Here is an 18,896-nt window from a genome sequence, read left to right as displayed (position 1 = left end):
TTAATGTGTCCTCATTAAGCTGGTCTTCAGAAAACTAGCCTACCTATATGAGCGTGTGGCTGTGTTTCCTGTGCCTTTATGAATTAACCTGCTGCTACTGATGCTTTTGATAATAAACTGTTCACTAACCCTAAACTTAGGAGTCAACCGGAAACAAAGAAAGGCAGAAAACTCATTACCTTTTCTATTTTCAAGGTTTTCTCAGAATCAGAATCAGAATCAGCTTTATTGGCCAGGTATGCTTGAACACACAAGGAATTTGACTTGGGTAAACTGTGCTCTCTTTGTGCAAGGCACAAGAATAAGGCATACAAATAAAAATGAAATAAAAATAATAACAATAACATCAGCTATAAATACAAAAGAACAACAAATAGGCATAATATGTACAGGCTAAAATAATATGATAAAAGTGCAGTGGTGAGTTGCAGAGGTAGTTTTACATTTAAAAAAAATAGTAGTTAAATAATACAAAAAATAGAAATATGGAATTCTGCTTGGAGAATTGTTGCATTGTATATTTACATGTATATTTACAGAGAGTGTTTATCTGACAGGTATGACACTGTTATGGTTTTGTGTTCTTTAAGTTTAGGCACTATTTGTGTTGATTTTTTTTTAATATAATGGCTCAAATGTGCTATTTTTAGATAACTTGGGGGAAAAAAACATTCTGGAAGACGTCTTCCCGACCTGGTCCCGACCCACACTTCGGGAACCCCTGCTCTAGAGGGCGCTCTACTTCCAGCAGGACTCTTAACTCCTCCTTCTTCTTGTCACATTTTCCAACATGGCGGCCTCCATGGCGCGGACCTGCCGTTACACATCGCGGCATGGATCCTGTATTTTGCCAAGGTTAACGAGTCTGTGCCTCACATTCAGGTCTAAGTTTCACTGTTCTCCCTCTGCACATACCGGACTGCTCTTTTCTTTGAATAAACGTGGTGTTCTGAAGGAATCCTTCCCTGAAAACGCAGCCCAGGACCAGCTCCCCCGGCTGCTCCAGTCCGGTGCTCAGACTGTTTACTGCGGCTTTGACCCCACTGCAGACAGCCTCCATGTGGGCAACCTGCTCGCTATCATCGGCCTGCTTCACTTCCGAAACGCCGGGCACCATGTCCTCGCTTTGCTGGGAGGGGCCACGGCACAGATCGGGGACCCGAGTGGGAAAACCAGCGAAAGGGAGAGGCTGTCCGTGGGAACTGTGGAGACGAACACTCACAGCATCCGAGACAGCCTTCAGAGGATTTTCACCAACCATGAACTGCACTTTAAAGACGGCTCCAGGACGCTAGGGACTTTTACTGTGCTCAACAACCAGAGCTGGTACAAGGACTGGAAGGTGGTGGACTTTCTGTCAGAGGCTGGGAGGCACTTCAGGATGGGCACCATGCTGAGCCGACACAGCGTGCAGTCCAGACTGAAGAGCTCAGATGGGATGAGTCTGACTGAGTTCACCTATCAGGTGTTCCAGGCTTATGACTTCCATCACCTGAACCAAGTATACGGGTGCAAGATCCAACTCGGGGGTACTGACCAGCTGGGCAATCTAATGTCTGGACATGAGTTCATTCACAAGTAAATACCCACCCTTCCGTCTATGTAGCCTCCACTGCACAGGCTCTGCAAGGTCAGGGGGTTTAGTTTCAAACCTCATTGAAAATTCAGTTGATTTTTAAAAAAACATTTTTATTGAATTTTTTAAACATTTCAAAGACACGCAATTACAATTAAAGAAATTGTAAGGAAAAAATAGATAAAACATATATACATAAATGCACATACACATCTATAGAATAAAGGGAGGGGGGAAAAACCTTAATTACAAAATGTTACAACATTATTATTGTCTGTATTAACTAAAGATAACCAAAGAAGGGAGTACATTGCCATAGATGTTAAAATGGTACAATGTCATTTAGCAGACGCTTTTATCCAAAACGACGTACATACGGGAACAAGAACAACACAAGCAAAGATCTAGATGAGAGGATACAAGATCAGTACGAGTAACAGAGTGCTTCAAGTCCATTTGGGTGTAAAGGCAATGCACAAAAGAAAATATGGAATTTTATTTTTCTTTTATAAATAAGGAACATCTACAATGAAGCAACCAAACAATTTAAGACCTTCCATTATCTTCATCAACAATTAACATCACCACAATAATGACCAAAGTACCAAGTGCTGGGTCACTCAAAAGCTGAGCACAGATCCCCAGAGTAGAGCAAGACAGTGCGAGTCAACTGTAGCTGGAAGACATGATCTGCCACTGGGGACAACAGTGGAGAACAATCTAGCTAAGTGCATAGTGCTTCCTAAAGAGCTGGGTCTTTAGCTGTCTTTTGAAAGTAGAGAGGGACTCTGCAGATCGAATGGAGTTGGCCAATTCATTCCACCATTTAGGGGCAACAGAAGAGAAGAGTCGAGCTAGTGATTTTGAGGCCTTGTGTGCTGGAAGCACTAGGCGCTTTTCAGAGGCTGAGCGTAGCGGACGAGAAGGGCAGTAGACCTGGATCAGGGGTTCCAGGTAAACTGGAGCGGTTTTGGTTACTGCTTTGTAAGTCATGATTAGAGTTTTGTATCTGATATATATTTGTATTTGATACCGAGATGATTTCTTACTCACTTCTGCCTGAAAACAGTTCCTGCAATAACAACCACAATTACAGACATTGACAACTCTTTCCCAGCCGAGTTCAAGATTTGTGACAAATCCTTATCCTGAAGAAAATTAATAAATAGGCCCCTGATACCGTCAAATAATTCTTGTTTGTCCTTAAGTGTCTATGTTATCTTTTCCAGAGCCAAGCACAGAGACATTTCATTAAACCACTGTGTAATACTCGGCCTTCCACTGTTTTTCCATGTTAATGCTATTGTTCTTTTAGCCTGTAATATGCAGAGAGGTCTACAAAAACCCGTTCTCTGCAGGTCATATTACGACCTTTTGGGTAGATACTGAGAAGAAGAAACTTTGGTTCTACAGCTAATTGAAAAGATAAAAACTCCTGCATTACACGTCTGACTTCATCCCAAAATTATTTAATCTTTGGACATTTCCATATGCAATGGTAAAATGTACCTTTATCGTCCCCACACCTGTTGCATAGGTTTGGGATGTTGGAGTGAAATTTGTGGAGCTTCTCTGGCGTTATATAGACTCTCATTAACCATTGCAGCAGTTTTAAATGAGTGTTAGCAGTTTTAAATGAGTGTTGGCTGTTTGAGTCAGTGCTTTATGCATGCCATATCCCATTCTTCAGTTGATATTTCCTCTTGTAGATCGTCTTTCCATGCTTTCAGTTTATTTTCAGAGGATTCTACTGACTCAGATATTAGCAAAATTCAGTTGATTTAACAAATATTTAGTCTTTGATAACTGTAGACACGCGTAAAATTGAATCTAATGATCTTTATTGACCTTTTAGAGACAAACTTTCAATTCAGCATAATTAAACCTGCCAAACTAGTTTTCATTTCGATAAACCACAATGTCAGAAATCATTGCACTTTACTTTGATTTATTCTGATGTGTGACATCTGTCACATGCCAGCAATGCATGATATGCTGAAGTGTCAGTAAAGCTCTTGAAGTCACATTTCAACACGTAATCCCTCTGGAACTTGAATTTTTAGCCCAATTACAAGTTTTTAAACTTTTCAACCAGACATTTAACTTTTGTTCTGCTTGTGATTGCAGAGTGAGTGGGGAGGAGGTGTACGGCCTGACCATCCCACTGGTGACCAGCTCTATCGGGGACAAACTGGGGAAGACAGCAGGCAACGCTGTGTGGCTCAACAGAGACAAGACGTCTCCCTTTGAGCTCTACCAGTTCTTCCTCCGGCAGCCTGACGCCAGTATGGAGGGGTGGGTGAGATGATGAAGTGGTCAAATTAATAACAGTGAAAGATCTGTTTTACTACACTGGAGTATATTACTTTATATTTTTCCTTAGGAACCTGAAGCTGTTCACCTTCCTGCCTCTGGCGGAGATCGAGAGGCTAATGGAGCAGCAGAGAGAAGACCCAGCAAAACGGCTTGCACACAAACGACTGGCTGCAGAGGTGACCAAACTGGTGCACGGAAAGGAAGGACTCGAGAGTGCAAAGAGGTCAGAACACACAGTTCTCTTAAATGATCTTCTATTTAACACATTTGTACAAATATCTCTCACAGGTTTATTCATTTTTATTTGAATCGTTACATGATAGGCATTCCTTACTCCACTTGGTTCAAACTACCCAGACATAAAAACATATAATAAGTGTTATGATCTCTCCAGGTGTACCAAAGCTCTGTACCACAGCAGCGTGGAGGCTTTGGAGGAGATGAGTGACGAGGAGCTGCAGGAGCTTTTTAGGGAGGCTCCCTTTCATGAGCTGCTGTTAGAGCCGGGAACCACAGTGATCGACGCCTGCCGCAAGGCTGATGCCATCCCAAGCGGGCCCAAAGGGTGAGCACCACAATCCTGATTTTTTATTATTCATTTACCTGATAGAATCAAAATAAACCTTTGTGAATACTCCAAAGGTTTTAGAGTAATACGAGCTGGTGGCCTCTGATGTGAGCCTTTAAGATGCTGCACTAAGCAGGAATTCAGTGTTCTCTTATTAAGCAACACTTAGGGTACTGTGATTGAAATGGGTGTACTGAATGGAGAAAGACAGTTCTAAATTAAACCACACACACTTAGAAAACATTTAAACATTTATTCAAATCTCGGGGTAGTTCACATTGTAGCTGTAGTGAACTGTTCTAATTCAAAACTTAGTCTGTAAGTGCTACATCACATTTGCTGTAGTTTACCTTGTGATCCAGCAGAGGGCACTCTTCAAATGTATCATTAGCTTGACCTCCTGCAAGACATATTGACCAGTGAGTAAAACCTCTTGTTATGCTGTGTGACACTAAATCAAAAGAGTTCAGAGTCAATTGCAGCAATCAAAGTAATTCCTGTATTTGCTGTGTTATGACCCGCTTATTCTCTCTTAGTTTCTGGAAAACTGAGGTCTAAACTGACAGCCCTGCACTAAAACAGACACATTTTGCTTATAGTTTATTGGAAAGGCCATAAAATAACGTTGATATCTGGGCATTAAAAATCCGGCATTAAAAGAGCAGTTTATTAGTTATTGTGCATTTTGCAATTAGTTTAAAAAATGTTGTTTGAGGATATCTTCGTAAATGATTTGAATGCATATTTGGGTGAAGCTGCAAGTAATGATTGATCCATCTGAAAAATAAGGATTTGAATAACTGTGTTTTTGTTAAAGGGATAGTCCTCTTTTTTATTATCATTAAAGTGGGGGTTGTATGAGGCACTCTTCAATAGTAAGTGCATTACTCATGAGGGATCCCAGTCAGCGCAGCCCCTTTATTGAGAAACTGGGCATGTGCAGAAGTTAAGCTTCCGACTACTGCAGACACTGTATACTTCACCACATAGTTTAGTTAATTCTAAGAAACTCTGACCCAAACAATAATGCCAGTGTAAGCATGCGCTCCATTTAGAACATTTTCAATTCTTTACTTTTCTATCAGAAAGCCTGTTTGTTATTTTTTCACTGTTTGCAGATGCTCCCTTTAAAAGACAAGTAATCTAAGTTCTAGGCTATGGATTGTTTTCATTCCTGACTTTAGTTACTTACTCTTCCCCCCGACAGTTTTTCTATTTTTTTTTAACTGATACATCAGTTTATTTTTTTATGCATCAATGGACATTTAAGGGGTCACCAAAGACTTTTTAGTGAAACATAAGGTGTTGCAAAGGAGATACATTGCCAAACATTTCATCCTTTAATTTACTTTCAAAGTACAGTTATGCTGAAGAGCAGAAAAGTGTTTTTTTAACACATATTATGCAGGGGGGATCACTAATCTTACAGTCTGTTGTTTGTTTGCAGGTATCGAATGGTCTCAGAGGGGGCGGTGTGGATCAACCACAAGCGGACAGAAAATCCAGAGCAGGTACTGATCCCCAAACTCCACATTCTATCCAATGGACTTACCTTGCTCAGAGTGGGAAAGAAGAACTTCTACATCATCAAGTGGCTCAGTCTATGAGACTGTCAAACAGACTGAGACTGAGAAGAACCGGTTTGACCTATGATGGACTAACTGGAAGGAAGGTAGGGGACTACACCTTTGCAGGCTCAATGAGGAGACATGGATGGACTGGTGTTTTGGAACATTCTGCGTTTCGCTTTTGTTCAAACCCTTAATGATTGCCTTTAGTTGTTACATAAATATTCATATGTACATATGTGGAATTAATCTAAAGCTATGATATTAAAAAGCATTTGATATAAAGATTGTCGCCTGCTGACTCTGCACTGTTACACAGGTCTCACAATGTGAACACTAGAGGGCAACATTGTCTCGGTGATAGTGGGAGTGCTGCAGGCTTCCACAGCTGCACCACATACCCTGCTGTGACCCCATAGGTAAATAATTACTCACATTAAAACTAAATTGCATCATTTCTCACAAACAGGTTATGTGTCTATTTAAAGCGCAACGTTTTTTAATCAGTTTGATGCAAACACGAGGCCAGCAGCTGTCTTAATGTGGCTGTTTGATTCTGCCTGAGAGGTGGGAGGTGTAAAGTGTTGGAGAAGGAGAAGAAAAACGCTTTTAGATACATTTTCAAATGGAGATATTTAGCTTGTGGGTGTTTTTCAGATGACATAAATTAGATATTTCCATTAGAAGAATATTCTTGCAGGATTAGAGTTAGATTTTCTCTTTGAGTGCATAGTTTTCAATGTGGTGTAAATAACTTTTTCTAGCTTTCAGGATGTAGGGCCTGCACACATCATCCTTATTTTCCTGTTTAGGTAGTTATTTGGTTTTGGCATTTCATGCTTCTAACAGTGGAGGTGTGCGTGGCTTTCGTCTTTTTGTACATCTGTTTTCCTCTATTTCTCCCGGGGGTCGGTGGATATTAGGACAGGGTCTGGTGTGTCCTGACCTTGACTTACCCCTCTCAGCTTCAGAGAATTGGTGAAAAGGATTTCTTAAAGAAACACGTCAGCCCAATTTGCAGATTTTATTTTAATTTTTTTTTTTCCATTTTTTTTTTATACCGGTTGATCGTTTCAAGAGAGATACCTACTCAAGCTGAGGGTCCACACCTTGGAGCTTCAGCTTATGCATTTTCAAAAATGTCATCTCTTTTAAGGTGGAATGCTACTAAGCAATACATTTTACAAGATAGCAGGGAAACTGCTTTAACAACTTTTATTTGCAAGTCTTGTTGGTGTTGGAACCAGATGAATTTAGTAAATTATTTAAATATAGATGTTATAGATTCTATGAATTTCCTATATATTTTTTATAATCACTTTTACTTTAAACAGCCTTCAGAACTGGAAAGGTAGGTAGCACAATAAGTGTTGAAAATTATATGACTCAAATTCTACTCTGACTTTTGCCTTTGTTATTTTTCTGTTCAAATTCAGCTTTTATCTATCATGCCATTATGCAGGTTTTATTAACACTTGTTATCAGCTTCAAATAACCAAATAGTCTTATTGAGCACCTTGAGTTTAAATATGAGGTACATGTATACTTAGGAAGGATTTATCTCTGGTTAGAATGAAGAAAAGTATGTATATCTTTTTTCTGTATGTGTGACTTTGGAATTTAAAAATAAAGTTAAGATAAGATAATCCTTTATTTGTCCCATAACAGGGAAATTTAAGTGTAACAGCAGCAAAGTAGACAGTGCAAAACAGCATAAAGCAAACAAGAGTATATAAAATACAAATTATTAAAAAAGTTATTAGCAATTAAAAATAAAGAAGTAAAAATAAGCATCTTATGAAGTATATACACAGCTAAATAAGTACATTTACAAATATTTACAAAACCAGTGACGCAGTGAAAAATGTGCACAGACTTGAAGCGTAGGTATAGAACAATGTACAGAACAGAACTGAGAAGATGAGTAGAAAAAAGGTATTGTACATGAAAGAAGAGAGGGGTGAGTAATTATTGCAAACTATTGAGTTGACCTCATTTGAAATAATTTAAAGTAAGAGTAACAATGTCAGTTTTTGTTTCCACTCTTCAAAGTAGCATTAATCTGAAGAAGGAAGAAACACTTTGATTTGGGGAAATGTATCACACGCATCCTGGAAAACCTGGAAAATAGTTGACCAGTTTTCCAGTACTGGAAATCACCTGGAAAATGGGAGAAAAAGTAAAATGTCCTGGAAAATCACAGATTGTCCTGGAAAATGATTCCAACATGACTGCGTGCGACCTGAGAAGGTTAAAAAAACACATCCCCATTCAACATTTGTGGCCATTTTTGTCAATTAGTTCTATTTAGGTCAATTTATGCACTGATCTTCTGATTATTATTATTATTTATTTATTTTAATAAGGCAGCTTCCAGATTCCTTTGCAGGCTCTTTTGTTTTTTACTTAGCTAATTTTATATTTTTGAGAAAAGAGAAAGCTGAGATGAGAGTTGCCCAGCATTGTTACTTGGTTGCACTAATAAGGTGCTGTACATCTGTGGTTGCATTATTCTATAATCAATTTGTGATCATTTTTAAGCATGTAAGAGATGATTTCATGGATAGCCATAGACTTTCAATGTACACTCCCACTGAGAGGAAAATATGGTGCCTAGATTTAGGCTGTCATACCAGCTTGATCATCATTGAAAATGTCCTTGAAATGTCCTGGAAAATGATCTCTGGAAAAGAGTGGGAACCCTGGTATCAGCATCGCGCTCATGTTGAATGTCTGCTGAATTACACGATCCACCTTAAGAGGCGGGCTTAACCTCTCTGAACCAATCAGCGGGCAGTATGGCGTTTAAATAGCTCTGTGTTTCAGTATTTTTTTTTACCTCCCCCCTCCCCAGTCAGGCTTCACCCTCAATCCCTAGTACATCTTTCAATCGCCATATTGGGTACTGAGAAGGTTTGTCTGCCGTTCCTCTCACTCCGGACGGATTGACAGAGCGGCTCCTGTTGCTGTGGACTCTGTTTTGATGATCTGCGGAGACGCTTTTCGGCTCCCAAACACGACGTGCGCATGGAGGCATAAGAGGTTTTACGCTCGTTTTGGATACTGCTCAGCGACAAGGAGATACCCGTTGTTTTTCAGCTGTGTGTTGTTCTTTTGGAAACTGGACGCTCCCCGGCTGTTTGAGGAAAAAAATTGCCTTTCTTTGGGGGGGGAAAAATGTCAGATGTTCGGCTATCTAACGGGAGCCCGACGCTGGAGCGCACGGAGCCCCGAGTGTCGGATCCCCCGCAACCGTCGCTGTGCAGAAACCTCTTCGGCCCGGTGGATCACCAAGAGTTAAAGAGGGATTTAAAGAGACATTTGCGGGAGATGGAAGAGGCTGATTCCGCCAGGTGGGGCTTCGACTTCGCCAATCATACGCCGCTTGCCAATGGCAGGTTCGAGTGGGAATTAGTGGATTGTAAAGACGTCCCGAGTTTCTACAACAGGCAGCCGCGAAAGGAGAAGGGCGTCTGCTCCGCTGGGAATAACAATGTGGATCTAAATGGGAATCATAACTGTGTTGTTGGGGCCCCGAGTGCAGACAGCGACAGGTCTGACGCGCAGATGGAGTGCACGGAGCAGTGCACTGGACGGAGGAAAAGACCTGCATGTCACGGTACTTAGAATTTGCAACATTATTACCCTTTATTATAACCCACAATCAAACTGGGGCTCATTGCGTCATATCCATCAAAACGCAGCAATGTCGCCAAAATATGCTTTTACGCGTCAAAAATGGCACCAAACTGAAAATGTACATTGGTCATGAATTTAATGTTTCATTTAGGATGTTTTGACTGATGGTAAACTTTGCCTTTGCAGACTCCTCGGTCTCCGATGAGGTTAGCTTTCAAAGCCTGAGCCATTCTGCAGAACACACACCCAGAAAGATCAGTCCCAAGAGGCAAACGTGAGGGCGAGATACGGTAAGGATCTGTTCAAAGTTTTTAATGCAACTTCTCTTAAAAAAAAATGTGAGTTTTATAAATGGGCTACAATGAGGTGTAACTAAAGCTGGGTGTTTACCAGATTCAGAGGGGCAAATTAAGTTCCTTTCTGCCAGCTGTTTGCAGACAAATCCACATTTGAATAAAATATTATTATTTAAATGATCACTGTTTTATTATGTCAAAGTTAAGATTAAACAACCCCTTTTACAGCTCTTATGGAGCAGTTATTTAAATATGTATTTTTTAAAAGTGAGCACCTCTGACAGGCAGTACCCTCGGTGTTGTCATTCATGTAGTTGTAGTAAAAGTCGTAGTGATAGTAGTAGTGGGAGTAAAAGTGTTGAGTTTACATGACCTCTCAGTTGTATTTGTGTACTGGAGTCTGTTTCATTGCGGTGTGAGGAGTTCGGAGTAAAAACAGTAAAAACGTGGCTGCACATTTTGCACCTTTTTCACTCCACGCCACGCAGAGCCAGGGTTTCCGACTGAACTGTAAACAACAAGTGCTGAACAACAGTGTAGTAGTAACACGTCAGCAGCCACTGCCCTCAGCACAGCAGAGCAGGGACGGGAAGGGGCTGGTCTCTGTGTCTCCTGTGTGTGTGCGTGTGTGTGTGCGTGCGTGTGTGTGTGTGCTGCACACACTTTGCACACTAATGTTACAACACACACACACACACACACACACACACACACACACACACACACACACACACACACACACACACACACACACACACACTCGCACACACTCGCACTCGCACTCATATCTGTCTGTGCCGGTGCAGAGTGAGCAGAGGAGCCGCGCAGGTCTGAGATGAAGTGTGCTTGTGGGCCACGGCAGAGGGGAACAGGCATGAAATGTGCATTGTAGTGGCAGGACGAGGGCTGTCAACGTGTCTCTGTTTTTTTTTTTTCAATTTGTCTAAACCTGGAAGTTTAAAAAAATATATAATATAAGTTCCAAGTAAGCGGAAATCTAAAAATAGCATGGTGTTTCTGAAGAATAAGAAACTCAGCAAGTGCATGATAAGCTGAGAAAAATAGTTTAAATTGCAAGCTGTTTTTGTCTCTTCAAAAAGACACATGCATACAAACTTAAATATCACAACACTTCAATTGTTGACATTAAAAATACCTTCTGCTATTTTTGCACTGCTGATATTCTGCACAGTCACTTGTAGGCAAACAATTCTCACCTCCTCTTCAGTTCTGTCACTGCACAGAAACAAAGCCCACTGGACACATCACGTCCATGTGGAAATTTCTGGTGCATTCAAATGATTCGTCCTCTTTTTGTCAAAGTGTAAGCAAACATGCAACAGAGCAAATTTCCAATGCACTAATGCACTCTCCATTCCTGATTATGTGCAACAGTGCTCAACAAGTTCTGCATGAAGCCCAGTGTCATAACTTTTTTTATCCTCTCACTCTTTTATTAATTTTTCTTCTTTTCTTTTTTTCCTGCAGGGCTGAAGATGTGTTCCCCCTCTTTACATGGGGGAAACCTCAGTGTTGGCTGAATTTTTTGCTATTTTTATTTTTATTTTTTTGCTTGGAAGAAGAACTACACAGCATCAGAAACATATCAACTCTCCTGAAGACGGGGGAGGACGCTGTTGAAGCACTGAATAGAAACACTAAAGTTGTGGCACTCAATTAAAAAAAAGTTACTGCCTCTAAAAGCAGTGTATGTAGCAGTGTGCAATTAGGTTTGATTTCCTTTTTTGCTCCTTTTTTTACTACCTGTGTGTAAATAAATATACTTATTATAATATTATATTTCTCTCCAAACGAGCACATAAAAACATTATGATTTGAACACAAATCCTTTATGTAAAAAGGTGTGAATTTTTTTTTTTGATTTGACTTGAAGAATTGCAGTGTAGTTTGATACATGTTTCCAAAATGCTGTTCTCCTTTTTTTTCCCTCTGAAAGGCAGTGTGACTTTAATACAGTCCCTTATTCTTTTACATTTAAAACAAAATCATGGCTTCTCACAGTTTCTTAACAATGTGTCTTCACTCCGTCATCTTCCAAAACTTTGCAGTGAAGAACGGTACAAATGTAGCTCAACTTATGTCATTTCTTTTGTTATTTCTTTATCTGTGTCACAAAGTGCAGGTTCTCCTCTAAGATTTGTTCACCTGGGAGATCAAAGGAGAAAAAAAACTATATCTCCACAAGGACCATTGCCCAATATTTATTTTGTGAACGGTGCATGTAGCATCAATCCTGGAATATGATTTTTGAATTTTTCTCAAGTTCTCCTGCACACCTCAGCCACATTTCAAGGTGTGTTTGCTTTCCTCTGGAGTTTTGAGGTACTCAGATATTGAAGGACAAAGACCATACATACAAACTGCACAGGATGTGTTGTACACTCTCTTTTGACTGTTTTTCTTTTGTTTAACCAGCCTTAATGCTCCTTAAAGAGAGGAATGGGTTGAGTGTCCTACAATACCAAATACATGGTTGCTTCAGTTGCCAGCAGCACAGCCTGTGCTCCTTTAGTTGACTTCACATTGTGTTACTTTGTGATAACCTCGACTTAAATGACCATGTATGTTTGTGCTTTTTTTTCACCGATGTTGTGAGCCTGCTGAGGATGCAAATGTGAGCGTCCAAAAGCTTCCCTTTATTTGCCTAAAGTGTGGGTTATATTCAAAGAGACCAGTGTACACCTGAACACAGAGGAGAAAACAGCTCGTCTCAGAAAATGCAGTCACCATGCCTGTGTATTTGTGTATATCTTTGCAATGTACCTATGTACATAATTTTGTAAAAACACTGAGAAATTATACTAACTTATTTATGTCAAGCTTTTTTTATGTAGAATAAAAAAAATGGGTTTTTGATTACGGTTATCCAAAGTGGCATTTACTTTATTATAATTGTCTTATTTTGTAAAAGCATATTTTTTGGTAGTTTTTTTTTTCTTATCAATAAGGCTGCAAACTGAGCCTGAAAAAATATTTGATGTGCATTTTGTAATGTGTGGTTATAAAATGTGTTGCAATCAATTAAAAGAGAAAATTGAATCCATCTGACTGACTTGTGTTGCTTTTTACACTTGGTGTAAATTCAATCTGACACAGTGTTTGCTTTTCTCTTTGAAACGTCACATTTTCCAAGCTAACAAAAAAAATAAAACAGACAATAATAGCATTTTATTTTCCCCTTACTATGAAACATAAACTTTACATCAGAAGAGAATCTGCAGCAGCTGTGTGAGTGGATTTAAGTGCATGAAGGCATCCTGGTACACCGTAGTGACACTCCCAAACATGAATCCTTCTGCGTTTTGAGCGGGCTAATGATTGACAGCTGGGTCATCCAATGAAAAGGAGGATGGGGAAAGCAGACCACTTATTGCAGCCAGTAACGTTCAGTGACTTATCATGGGGAATAGCTCACATGGAAAAAAAATGTCAAAGCTTTGAGCTCAGGATACGATCTTCGACTACAAGGTAAATACAGCAACAAGAGTTCTTTTTTTTTAACTTTTTCACTGGCCTCGGTAACATCTGTATTTCTGAGAGAGTGTAAGTGTGTGTGAGTGTGTGTGTGTGTGTGTGTGTGTGTGTGTGTGTGTGTGTGTGTGTGTGTGTGAGTGAGTGTAGGAGGAGAGAGAAAGAGTGTGTTTTTACTTGTGAGTCTTGTGTGGTGTGTTAGAACTATTTTCTTATCTTAAATTGTTCCTGCCTCCATAAATAATTTTACATTTATTTTATGTTATTGAAAATAAAGGTAGTGTGCTTTGAATAGTGTTGAATTTTAACAAACTTAGAAAGTGCATATTTGCACCTCTAATTAAAATCTAAAATTGAGAATGAATGCTTTTAAGATATGACTTTTATTCAACTTTAATCTATTTATTGCATTACATTTTACAAAAATCTATAATGACATAATATAATAATATATATTTTTTAATACTAACTTTAAGTCATGAGATTGTGTTATATTATATAAACAAGGGGGAAAAAGCACACTCTTAAGTAGACACTAAGCTGCAAAAAAAATTACAGATATCCTTTTATTTTAAATTCCCTCCTCCTCTCCCTAATTTTATTCTATGTCACATTAAAATGTCTCGTCACTGTGACTGATGTGCACCAGCAGCAGAGCCCTAATCCCAGGCCAGACGCCCTTTGACCTGTGGTAACTTTGCTACACATGTGTCTCAGTCTCTGTCATGGCACATCTTCTGCTGTGAAACCCAAATGAAAGCCCTCACTGCAGCATCTCCCCGGTTCCATCTCGTGCCATAGACACAGGAAGACACCTGTGGAAGCTCTTTATAGCTGGATGGGTGGGGGCCTGTGTGTGTGTGTATGTGTGTGTGTGTGTGTGTGTGTGTGTGTGTGTGTGTGTGTGTGTGTGTGTGTGAGAGAGATTAGGGAGGGATGGGGGGGCTCTGGTCCTGAAGTGTGCAGGTGGGTAACCTCAGCTCAGTCATACACCCCCACCCTGAGCCCAGCCCATTGTCCCAGTGTGTGGGCCTTTGTGTGGAGGGCCATTGTGAGGGGCCGGGGCCGGTCACTGTTGTGTCTGGGGCTTCTCTGCTCAGACAAAGAACCCGTCTACGAGCCTCCCCCCTGCCCAAACAACACACTGACTGACTGACTGACTGACTGACTGACTGACTGACTGAGTCTGTGTCTCTGTGTCAGTCTGACTGACTTAATGGCTGAGCGGATGTCTGTTTGGTTGACTTATTAATTGGATGAAGGCAGAGGAGGCGGAGGAGGGGAAAGTGTGTGTTTCAACACTTCTGCAAAACTTAGAGTTAAAAAATGTGAAGAAGAAAATTTCAACATTTGACCAATTTTTAAACATGAAAAACAATCTTCAGACATTCTTTTAATTTTTATATATTTTTCTGTAATTTGACAATTTACATGGGATTATTTTTTTACGATTAAAAATGCGTTGAGGTTTTTTGCAGTAATAAAAACTCCAAGAGGAATATTTTAGCATAGAAAAAATTACTCACACTGCGTACGCACAATTTGTAACAGTAAATTACAGCTCAACAAAAATGTATGTTTTAGGAAAGTGTGATAAATCCAGCCTCTGATGCTGATCCTGCTGGTGTGTGTGTGAGTGTGTGTGTGTGTGTGGCTGCAGAGTCCAATTCCATGCTATGGTGGTAAGCCTTCAAAAAAAGCATTATTTCACCCATAAATGAGCACATGCAATGTGAATGATGTAACTTAACAACCTGTTATTAGTGGAGTTCAGCGTGGGTATTTTCTTATTTCTCCAGGCAGTGGGAGGTTTAATCCCAAGACACTGATGGAATAATTACACAGACAGTGACTACAAAATGTTATGCCGATTGTAAAAAGTTTTCAATGAGTTGTGTTTAATATTTTTAGCTTTCAACAGACTTCTTTGTTGCACTTTTGTAATATTCTTCTGTTATAATTTGCTGCTTACAACCCCAAATTGTTCCACGGTGAGCTTTTGTAAAAGATGCTGAAAATCTGCTTTTACACTGCTTGATGATGTAGTGTGTTTCTGCCTGAGCCGGACTGTATATTAGTCTGAAAAATTAAAAGGACCCCAGCTATCATATCATGTTATTTAAGAGGTCACTGATAAGTCTGTGACCTCTGTTTGATGCATGAGTCTCTCCTTGGATGACAAACACCTTTTTTTCTGTTTGAGCAGGAGCAGTCCCTGAAAGCATTCCTGCAACACTCCATCACAGCCACCCAAACAAAACCACGGAGAGAACTCGAGGAAATTCCAGTGAGCCGCTCAATCAGAGACTGTGGAAGGCCTCGTCGGCCTGCGAACATCTCGCATGTGCCAAGAATTCACACTTCCTCGCTATATCAACAGAAACAGGTTATCTTTTCCTGTTAACCGCCTGCCACTTAATATAAAGTCACAAGTTCCTCCCCGTGTTTCCTGCCTAGACCACAACCCACGTCATCGAGCTATTCCCCTGGCACCTCGGGCTCTGAATGAGGGAAAGCAAGTGCCCACAAACAAACACCTAACATCCCTCTCTCTCTCTTTCTCTCTCTTTCTCTCTGTCTGTCTGTCTCTGTCTGTTTCTTTTTTTTTCTCCGGAGTACCTCTAACAGGCTGAGAGCAGTCCAAATTTGATCTGAATCACTGTATTTTTTCCTGACTGTTTCAGCCTGCATGAACCGTGGGTGTGGCTTACTTGTTTTTTTTGGACAATTCAATTGAAATGTGTGTGCCAGGAAAGCTGTATCAATACAGGAACACTATTTCATTGAAAAGCTCTGACGTCACTTTGGTTTTTTTCAGACGCTGTGGTTCGTGTGAGAAGTGTGTGAGACTCTGAGGATGAGTGACAGGCAGACAGGAGGGGGAGGGGAAGTGAGGGAGATGCTGCAGAGCATCGAATGACAGATGTGCAGATGTGCGTCTGTAGTGCGTTTTTGCAGGGAAGAAAAGGAAAGGGGGGGTTGGTGGTGGTGGTAATGCTCATTAAAGCAGCGCACCTGCAGCCTATCAAAGAGCCTTTATCTTTTATCAAGCAAATCTGCTCAAGCACGCAGCGCAAGACGTGAAAACAGGCAGGCTTGTGCTGCACGCTCACTCTGACTCTCTCTCTCTGTCTCTCTCTCTCTTTCCTGACCAGTGGATGGTACCTGGCCCAGTAATCCCACCAGGAATGTCCGAGGATGCGTTCAGATGCATTTGGCTGAGAAAGCAGTGCAGCCCTTCCAGCTGAAACATCTGTGGGAGTCAGATAGACAGATCCTTTTTTCTCAGAGAGGACTCTGTGGTTGTCAGTCTCACTGAGATTTCATCAAATTTTATGGGAAAAGTATTCAGTTTTCTTCAGCCAGTAAAGGGAGCTGCCTTATTCATTATTACCCATAAAGGTATAATGCAAAAACAGGCTTTGAGTCAGCTCTTTGCTCACAACTTAACACAGCTGAGGTCACAGGATTTCCTAACTCTAGCTCGCTACATTTCTGGATATACTATGTTTTCAATATCCAATTATCATGTGCAGTAGTACTTGTAATATCAGTATTTTAACACCTGGAGATTGTACCTTCTGAGCACGGGTTTGGGTTGATGTTGTAAGAACTACCACTAAATATCACAGCCTATACCTTAAAGCTCCTGTGAGGAACTTTCTGTTTGCATTGATTCTGGCACCCCCTACAGACATATACATATATGTATGTTGTGTTTAAATGATTACTTTTATTTACATCACATCTCATCTTGCTTGTTTGAACACTTAAACCCTTAACTTATTGAAACTCTTTGCAGTGGAAAATAATAACTAGCACAGAACGGACATCCTAGTGACGTCCACGTTTTTGTATTTAGGGAGTGGCACCAGTAGGAAGACAAAGAAGAAGAGAGTTGTTGTGAGCACAAGTGTTTCATTGATTGTTAAAAAAATTGACAAATGGAGCATCGCACTTATCATGGATCACAGCACCTTTTTTACCTCGAAGTCCACCATCACTTAACCAACATGAGGTGTGAGCAAGGGAGCTTTTGTAACCGTTAGTGCCATTTCCAAACACTTACATACATTTCATTGTTTCTTGTATATGTTGTGTAGTTGATGCTCCTTTGTGACATGGTTTCGGGCTGCTATGGCTAACATAGTGCAATATTTATCACAGTGCATGTACAATGTATCAGGTTATACATGGAATCAACATCAGATTATGTAATCTAATCCCAATCTGCCTTACTTTGTATACACATGACACTGAGAAAAAAAACATCTCATTACAGGAAAAAAATGAAAGCTAAAATGTAAATGTGGATGCAGAGGACTACAAATTTGGAACACGCTAGATGAACATGAAGATTTTTCATTCTTTCTTAACTTTAAGAGGAACTTTTTATGTGCACTGATGTACATTAAGATGCCCACTATCTTTCCTTGTTTTGTTTCTGAGCTGATTTTTAAATATGTTTCCTGATGCAGGTACATCGATGGCTGTAGTATGACTGCTTTTTGTCTCTGCTTGTTCAGGTTGCTGCAGGTGGTTGGGTATTTTCTTTTGGGGCCCTGAGGTGCTTTCTGGTGCTACCTTTGAGGCATGATACTCTGTACCGTTGAAGTAATGTTGGACTGATGTAGCGTTTAGGAACTCTTCTGCTGTTTTCATTTGTTGTGTTTTGTGTGTTGCGCTCTACTTGTTGTTTGTAATTTGTCTGGGCCCGCTTCCAAAGGCTTTTGAAGCTAGGCATCCTTATCACATGTCTGTTTCATTGTAGTTGTACTTTTTAGATAATTATAAGTTCTTATATAATTATAAGACTTTTTAAACTGATCTATTAATCAATCAGTTAGTCTATAACAGGGGTTGCCAAAGTGTGGATCGGGACCTCTTGGGGGGGTCGAGAAACACAAATGGGGGGTCGTGAGATGTTTTCCAGAATGTTTTTTTTTTTTAATTATCTAAAAATAGTACATTTTACATATTACAGTAAAACACATAGACAGAAATATTAGCTAACCTTGAAATAAAACCTTGAAAATAGAAAATGTAATGAGTTTTCTGCCTTTCATTGTTGCCAGATGACTCCTAAGTTTAGGGTTAGTGAACAGTTAATTATCAAAAGCATCAGTAGCAGTGGGTTAATTCATAAAGGCACAGGAAACACAGCCACATGCTCATATAGATAGGCTAACTTTCTGCAGACCAGCTAAATGAAGCCACATTAAATCACTATGAGGGACAGTGGGGGCCGCGAGTCTTTGGCATCTATATTTGGGGGTCGCGGGCTGAAAAGTTTGGGAACCCCTGGTCTATAACATATGTCTCATTTGCACAGGCCTATCAATTGAAAAGTTTTGAGCAAAATGACACAACTTCTGTAAAATCAGCATACTAATACTAGATTTCGTCTTGAATTAAGATCACGATTAAAAAAAAAAGTATTT

The 18,896-nt window shown here is 40.1% G+C and overlaps 2 protein-coding genes and 1 long non-coding RNA gene across 3 annotated transcripts; all 3 read left to right on the top strand.

Annotated features, from left to right (window-relative positions):
* The first annotated feature begins 761 nt into the window (after positions 1 to 761).
* On the top strand, positions 762 to 6,313 carry yars2 (tyrosyl-tRNA synthetase 2, mitochondrial). Its single transcript, XM_034686722.1, has 5 exons — positions 762 to 1,578; positions 3,704 to 3,871; positions 3,960 to 4,115; positions 4,287 to 4,457; positions 5,908 to 6,313. Exons 1-5 carry the CDS (start codon positions 791 to 793, stop codon positions 6,065 to 6,067), a joined length of 1,443 nt encoding a protein of 480 aa, XP_034542613.1. The 5' UTR covers positions 762 to 790; the 3' UTR covers positions 6,068 to 6,313.
* Positions 6,314 to 8,865: 2,552 nt separating this feature from the next.
* Positions 8,866 to 12,840, top strand: cdkn1bb (cyclin-dependent kinase inhibitor 1Bb). Its single transcript, XM_034686135.1, has 3 exons — positions 8,866 to 9,647; positions 9,854 to 9,957; positions 11,452 to 12,840. Exons 1-2 carry the CDS (start codon positions 9,206 to 9,208, stop codon positions 9,943 to 9,945), a joined length of 534 nt encoding a protein of 177 aa, XP_034542026.1. The 5' UTR covers positions 8,866 to 9,205; the 3' UTR covers positions 9,946 to 9,957; positions 11,452 to 12,840.
* Positions 12,841 to 13,385: 545 nt separating this feature from the next.
* LOC117814835 lies at positions 13,386 to 17,519 on the top strand. The gene is made up of 3 exons (XR_004631648.1): positions 13,386 to 13,452; positions 15,662 to 15,841; positions 16,611 to 17,519. It is a non-coding gene; the product is annotated as an uncharacterized LOC117814835 (long non-coding RNA).
* The last annotated feature ends 1,377 nt before the right edge of the window (positions 17,520 to 18,896 follow it).

This window comes from Notolabrus celidotus, chromosome 6, assembly GCF_009762535.1.
Source record: "Notolabrus celidotus isolate fNotCel1 chromosome 6, fNotCel1.pri, whole genome shotgun sequence".
NCBI classification, from domain to species: Eukaryota; Metazoa; Chordata; class Actinopteri; order Labriformes; family Labridae; genus Notolabrus; species Notolabrus celidotus.
This window is presented reverse-complemented; position numbering and strand designations above follow the sequence as displayed.